Source organism: Notolepis coatsorum (assembly GCF_963971535.1).
Source record: "Notolepis coatsorum genome assembly, contig: SCAFFOLD_637, whole genome shotgun sequence".
Lineage (NCBI taxonomy): Eukaryota > Metazoa > Chordata > Actinopteri > Aulopiformes > Paralepididae > Notolepis > Notolepis coatsorum.
The window spans coordinates 29,233-36,815 of NW_028174695.1; the positions used below are offsets into that span (position 1 = coordinate 29,233).

At 44.9% G+C, this 7,583-nt stretch overlaps 1 protein-coding gene across 1 annotated transcript in view; it reads right to left on the minus strand.

Moving 5' to 3' along the window:
* The window catches only part of LOC311247498 (X-linked retinitis pigmentosa GTPase regulator-like), a gene marked incomplete at both ends in the record, with an annotated part of 30,478 nt that extends 25,326 nt beyond the window's left edge, over positions 1-5,152 (minus strand). The window contains 2 exons of the mRNA XM_084338541.1: positions 2,965-3,090; positions 5,119-5,152. Of these exons, the coding sequence (XP_084194667.1) occupies positions 2,965-3,090; positions 5,119-5,152 (160 nt within the window). The remainder of the gene's footprint in view (positions 1-2,964; positions 3,091-5,118) is intronic.
* Between the last annotated feature and the right edge of the window lie 2,431 nt (positions 5,153-7,583).

Sequence of the window (7,583 nt, forward strand, 5' to 3'; positions counted from 1 at the left end):
TGGAAGCAGCACCTTAATGTTCCTATTGACTTCCAGTGTGGAAGCAGCACCTTAATGTTCCTATTGACTTCCAGTGTGGAAGCAGCACCTTAATGTTCCTATTGACTTCCAGTGTGGAAGCAGCACCTTAATGTTCCTATTGACTTCCAGTGTGGAAGCAGCACCTTAATGTTCCTATTGACTTCCAGTGTGGAAGCAGCACCTTAATGTTCCTATTGACTTCCAGTGTGGAAGCCCTGGATGTAGGCCACAGTAACGTTTTAGGCCCAATCATCATCATCATCACCATCATCACCATCATCATCATCATCATCATCATCACCATCATCATCATCACCATCATCACCATCATCATCATCACCATCATCACCATCATCATCATCAACCTTTATTTATTCTCCAGATTACAATCGAGGTCAGAGGTCACCCTCATTTTCAATGTCGTCGAGACTTTACAGACATTTCAATGCACACATTTCTACAATATAACAATAATAAATATTAATAATCTATATAGTTCAAGTCAAGTGTCCCTTTGTTGATCCCCTTGGGGAAATTCAAGTGTCATAGCAGCGTGGGGGAGGGGGAGGTAAAAGGGAGGGGAGGTGATTGATTGATTGATTGAAAACTTTATTAACAGATTGCAGAATGTGTACAGTACAGTACAGCTCAATACATACAATTGTTAAGGGGATGCAGACCAGAGAAAGACTTTCGTCTTGTTTACATCAGGGTCCCCCATTTTCCATTAATCATAACATATATGACATACATGACATACAGATAGACAGTACTGCTACATCTATACATTTTATGACATACCAGATTTACAAATACAGTACTGTTTGTGATACGAAAAGAGTCCAGAAAAGAGAGTATATACATTTGACGTAGAAACTGTACATTGGAGGAGGTTGGGTAGGTGGGGGGGCGTGTTTAGTCCCTTGTTTGAGCCGAATCTGGGTTTAACATGATTTGTGGAGCTCCCTCTGGTGTTGTGATCGTGGTATTCACTGACCTTTGGGAAGTATTTTGACATGTACATGGGTACCTTGGTCGCGTAGTGTATCTTGTAGACCAGGCCCATTGCAAGTTGCTGTACTCTGTCGTCTACTCTAAGCCATCCTAGGTTGTCAAAGTGGGCAGGGGTGAGGTGGGTTCTAGGAGTCAGGTCAAGCAGTAGTCTGACCAGTTTGTTTTGAGATGTTTGTAATTTTGTTTTTAGCGCCTTTGAGGTGCTTTGGTACCATGAGGTGCAAGCATAGTCGTAGTACCCTTGAATGAGTGCTCCTGCCAGAGTCTTCAGGGTATTCTTGTTTACCAGGGAGGAGATCCGGTACAAGAATCGAGTTCGTTGGTTGACTTTTTTTATTACATTGGATGCCATTTTGTCACAGGAAAGATTTGCCTCTAGGATGGAACCCAGGTAGGTAATATCTTCTTTCCTTGTGACAATATTGTCTCCCACTGTAACTGAGAAGCCGCCGGTCTTGCTGAGTTTGTTATTTGATCCAAAGAGAATGGACTCTGTTTTGCCCATGTGTAATGATAGTTTGTTATCAGCGAGCCATATGCAGATTTTGCCTAGTTCTGAGCTGAGGGTTTTTTCAACCTGTAACTTGTTCTTGTCAGAGACCAGCAGGGCTGAGTCGTCCGCAAACAGGAACAAGTTGCAGTCACAAGCTGACGACATGTATTTGCATAAATTAGGAACAGTAGCGGTCCTAGTATGCTTCCTTGTGGAACACCACAGCTCACTGTGAGGGGGGGGGGATAGGGTACCGTTTACCTCCACCATCTGTTCTCTCCCCTCCAGCTAGGATTGCATCCAGCTCACTGATGAACTATCAAAACCAATTGCTTTTAGCTTGTCAATCAGAATGGAGTGAGGGTGTCATAGCAGCATGGGGGGGGGTACAGTGATCCAAATGTAAACAAATAAGAAATAATAATGAAGACATGTTTTCATTCTCCATTTGATTGACTGAGCTCTTGATACAAGGAACAACATATGAGTTTTTAAGTGTATTTGTTGCATTTCGTGGCTGTAAAAAGTTTTGTTTACGTTGGTAATGTTTGTAAACACTAGAGTGAAAACTAGTATATTTTAATTTACAAAGAGTGAAGAAAGTATTCTCCATCTACACATAGAATGTAATCATGCGAGGCGGTTAGGTGGCCGAGCGGAGATTGCGTTCGTCACCAACCCCGGAGCTGTGAGCTGGATTCGCGAGCTGTGAGCTGGATTCGCCTGTTCGAATCCAGCTCACAGCTCCGGGGTTGTCACCAGCTTGGCTGGCCGTCTGCACTAATACAATTGGCTGTATTAGAGGGTGGGAGAAGCTGGCGGGGTGGGTCCGGGTCGTTGTAAACAGCGACTCCTACAGTTCGGTCGGGGCGCCTGCTAAGCGCGGATAGGACTTGAGGGGGATAGTGTGGTCCTCCCACACACTACGCCCTCTCGATGAGAATCTGCGCTGCCAGGTGAAAAGAAGCGGTGATTGGCTGGACGTGTGTCGGAGGAAGCACGTGGTAGCCTCCACTCTCCCAGATGATCTGACTGTGGGGGGTAAGTGCGCAGCGACCAGGAAGGGACTGGGAATTGGCATACGACTAACATTGGGATGGGAGAAAATCGGAGGAAAATGGAGGGGGAAAAAGACCAAAAAAAAAATAAAAATAATGTAATCATGCGCCACAATGAAATAGTCAAAGACCACAGATTGGGGCTAATAATTACTAGAAGTAGGTTTTAGTGCCTCAAGTTTCAAGTTCACGTTTTGGTTTATTTGTCACATATAAGGTGCATTACAGTGAAATGCTTGGTTCTGTATGAGCCCCTGCGATTGTGCTACATACAGTAAAACGTTTAAAGAATAAAGACCAAACACTATACACACATATACAATATACAAAACTAAAGTACAAACTAAAGTACAAAATGTCTCAAGACGTGTCTCTTACCTGTAATTAATGCTGTGTGTTCGTCCCCGCAGGCAATTTGCAGGGGGACGTCATTTTTAAGCCAAAATTTACTAGGGATGTTATCAGCAAATTTGCTCTTTCCAAACGTGAACACCGCTCCCGATTCTGTGAGATAAGAGATCAAAAAAAATAACATATTCTGTGTTTCGGTTGCATTCGTTAGTTAATTGTGTTTTAGAATGAAAGTCAGGGTAACATTCTATCCAGTTTAAAACCATTTAAACACTATTTATTATTATTTGTATAACTTTTAATCACAAACAAACTTTAGCAACCGACACAAATCTGTCAAGTAGACCAAGTATGTTTAAAGGTGACATGCATTATAAATGCATTTTTCAGTCTCTAGCAGTCTAGATACTATATCTATATCTGTATATCTCTTACCTACTCTTACTACTTACACTGCTGACCAGTATGACTTACTACCATAGTGTCTTTATACCTGTATCACTGTACATATTAATACTATATCTATATCTGTACATATCTCTTACCTACTCTTACTAGTTACACTGCTGACCAGTATGACTTACTACCATAGTGTCTTTATACCTGTATCACTGTACATATTAATACTATATCTATATATGTCAATATCTCTTACCTACTCTTACTAGTTAATTACACTGCTGGCCAGTATGACTTACTACCATAGTGTCTACAAGATACACTACACCACTAAGGTACCCATGTACATGTCAAAATACTTCCCAAAGGTCAGTGAATACCACGATCACAACACCAGAGGGAGCTCCACAAATCATGTTAAACCCAGATTCGGCTCAAACAAGGGACTAAACACGCCCCCCCACCCACCCAACCTCCTCCAATGTACAGTTTCTACGTCAAATGTATATACTCTCTTTTCTGGACTCTTTTCGTATCACAAACAGTACTGTATTTGTAAATCTGGTATGTCATAAAATGTATAGATGTAGCAGTACTGTCTATCTGTATGTCATGTATGTCATATATGTTATGATGAATGGAAAATGGGGGACCCATGCAGTAAAGTCCAACAAGGGACTAAACACGTTTCGCAATTATGCCAGATCAATGTGGAACGCCCTACCCAAAGCTGTAAAGGAATGTGAATCACTACCCACTTTCAAAACCACTCTCAAAGAGCACCTACGGGAGACTGCAATTCTAAACTGGCCCCTGTAAATGTCCTAACTCAACCCCCTCCAATGTACAGTAAATGACCTAACCCAAGAATACACGAGGCCCCCTTCTTGGAACAAAGTATGTTTTCGTCAATATTCCACTGTACAGTCTTGCTTGTTGTACAGTTGTACAGTTTCCCCCACGACCCCCCCCCCCCACCCACCCCGCCTACCGCCCCCCCCCCCCCCGACCCCACCCTCCCAACCTCCTCCAATGTACAGTTTCTAAGTCAAATGCATATACTCTCTTTTTTACTCTTTTTGTATCACAAACAGTACTGTATTTGTAAATCTGGTATGTCATAAATCTATAGATGTAGCAGTACTGTCTATCTGTATGTCATGTATGTCATAAATGTTATGATGAATTGAAAATGGGGGACCCTGATGTAAACAAGACGAAAGTCTTTCTCTGGTCTGCATCCCCTTAACAATTGTATGTATTGAGCTGTACTGTACTGTACACATTCTGCAATCTGTTAATAAAGTGTTCAATCAATCGATCAATCAGTCTTTATCTGCATCACTGTACATATTAATACTATATATCTATAGACTTACTACCAGAGTGTCTTTATACCTGTATCACTGTACATATTAATACTAACGTTACAACTGTACATACCTCTGATTAGCACTAGTATTACTCCGTGGTACTAATGTATATAATGTTACACCCAGTTGAATCACCTGTACATTGCACATTGCTGTTGCACTTTACTGTTAATACATTTGCACTCTTATTTTGAATAAGTTGAATGCCAACTTATTTTCGTTGTACTGTACTTGTACTAATAATGCATGTGAATGTGATCGAATGTGATTTGAATCGAATGATCACAGCGACACACTGCTGCAGCGCGCACGCTGTTTGTTTACACACAACACAACACGTTTTCAATCGGTGTCGTCAGGAGAGAGATTCTCTACATTATGATGATTAATATTGTCTTATTATTATTACCGGGTATCTTCTCGTCCTCGGTCTCCGCGTCCATCTCTCTCTGTGTGTGTGTGTAAGCGGCTTTGTAGTGTCGTGTAGTGTTGTGTAGTCGGTGTGTAGTGTAGTGTGTAGTGTAGTGTGTAGTCAAGCAGCTTGTTTTGGTCTGAGACACAACCCGGAAGTAAACAACATTATTCTCCAAGGCTACAGAGCTACTCACCACGTGATCATTAACCCCTTCACTGCCGCGCGGCACAAGGTTTGATTGATTGATTGATTGATTGATTGATTGATTGAACATTTTATTAACAGATTGCAGAATGGGTACAGTACAGTACAGCTCAATACACACAATTGTTAAGGGGATGCAGACCAGAGAAAGACTTTCGTCTTGTTTACATCAGGGTCCCCCATTTTCAATTAATCATAACATACACGACATGAATGAATGAATGAATGAAAACTTTATTTAACAGATTGCAGAATGGGTACTGTGACGGGTGGCATTAATGAGAAAGGAGGAGGGGCCTCAATGAGCCAGGTTCCGTTATAGGGGGCTACCTGCGGGAGGAACGTTAGTTGGACGTTTTTTTTTGAATGTGCAAGAATGCGGAAGCGGATGAAGGGGAGTGAGCGGTGGTGGAAGGCGAGCGAGGCAGCGTATGGAGAGCAGGGAGAGTGGAGTCCTCGTGAATGGCCCCGGCCGGTGGAAGACTGTCCAGGGTTTTGGGTGAATCGAGATGGGAGCGAGTGGAATGAGGGCTTGCGTCAGGAGGGACGCGAGTCACCGGGTGCGAGCCCAGTGTCCCCTCGGGGTGTGACGTGTGGAGAGGGAGGTGAGGTGACGGAGGCTTCAGCCAAGGAAAGGGAGACGGATAGTGACAGTATGGAGTGTAGTGAGGGAGAGGGGAGCGGGGGAGAAGGGTGGACGAAGGTGGGGAAGAAGAGTAGGGGAAGTGAGGGGAAGGGGAGTAAGAGGAAGAAGGGGAGGGGAGATAGCTTGAGTGGGTCAGAGGATGAGGGCAGAGGGAAGGATTTTGTAGAAGGGTTGAATGTAGTGGTGCGGTTTGAGGGAGGAGGCGGGGTTAGGGAAATGGAGCCGAGACAGCTGTCAGGAATCATTAAGGCGCAGGTAGGAGAGGTAAGGTATGCAAGGACGTTAGGGGATGGGAACTTGTTTATAGGATGTGTAAGTGTAGTGCAGGTAGAGAAGGCTAGGGAAATGAAGAGCGTTGGAAAAGTGAAGGTCTGTGGAGTGGGGATAGTAGGGGAGAAGAGGGATGGTGGTTGCAAGGGGGTGATTAGTGGAATTCCAATTAGGGTTAGTGAAGGGCAGCTGTTAGGAGAGTTGAGGAGTGACGAACGTAATGGGAAAGTTAAGAGTGTAGAGAGGATGAAGAGAGGGGCAGAGAAGGTGGTGACAGGGACGGTAGTCGTGCAGTTTGAGGGTGAGGTTAGGCCGAGAGTGGTATTTGTAGGGTTTATGGCGTATAGGGTTAGGGAGTTTGTGCCGAATCCGTTGAGGTGTTACAGGTGTCAGGAGTTTGGTCATATAGCTAAGTTGTGTAGGAAGGGGCAGAGATGTGGTAGATGTAGTGGGGAGCATGAGTATGGGGAGTGTGACCAGGGAGTGGAGCCGAGGTGTTGTAGTTGTGGTGGGAAGCATAGTGTAGCGTATTGGGGTTGTGAGGCGATGAAGCGAGAGGGAGTGGTCCAGCGGGTGAGAAGGGAAGGTAGAATTTCATATGCGGAGGCAGCTAGGAAGTTAGGACAGGGACAGCAGAGCAAGGGAGAGGGGTTTAGAGAAGGGCAGTTGGCAGTGAGGATAGTGCAGGAGGGTCAGGGACAGCAAGAGAGGGCACAGGGTTTTAGGAAAGGGCAGCTGACAGTAGAGGAGGTACAGGAGGAGGAGAGGAGGGTGTGGAGGGGGAAGTTGGATTTAGTGGCCTTTGTGGCAGGGGTAGTGAATACGACGGCGACGGTTAGCAGTAGGACAGAGAGGACTAGGTTGATAGTTTTAGCAGCTGTGGGGCACTTGGGTATGGAGGGGTTGACGGTGGAGGATGTTATAAGGGAGTTGAAGAGGGTGGCTGATCTGGTGGAGTTAGAGAAGGGGGGTGTGAGTGAGCGGGTGGTTCGGAGCCAGGCTACGGGGGGTGATGAAGCATGTATCGTGGAGGGGGACTCAGTCAGGGGGAAGCAGCGTTAGCTGCAATTCAGGGTGGTGGGCGCAGGAGGCAATAGGGGGTATCTGCAGAGCCGCAGAGCCAGGCTGGACGGGTATATATAAGTGGTCTGGACAAGTATAAGTGGTCTGGACAAGTAGTTGCGAATGGGGGGGGGGGCGGGGGGGGGGGGGGGGGGGGGGGGTTTGTCTCGTTTACATAGGTACATTATACATAGACAGTAATGTTACATCTAGACATGTAATAATAGAGTAAACTTGTACCCATACAGTGTTACATCTAGACATACCAGATCTAGTA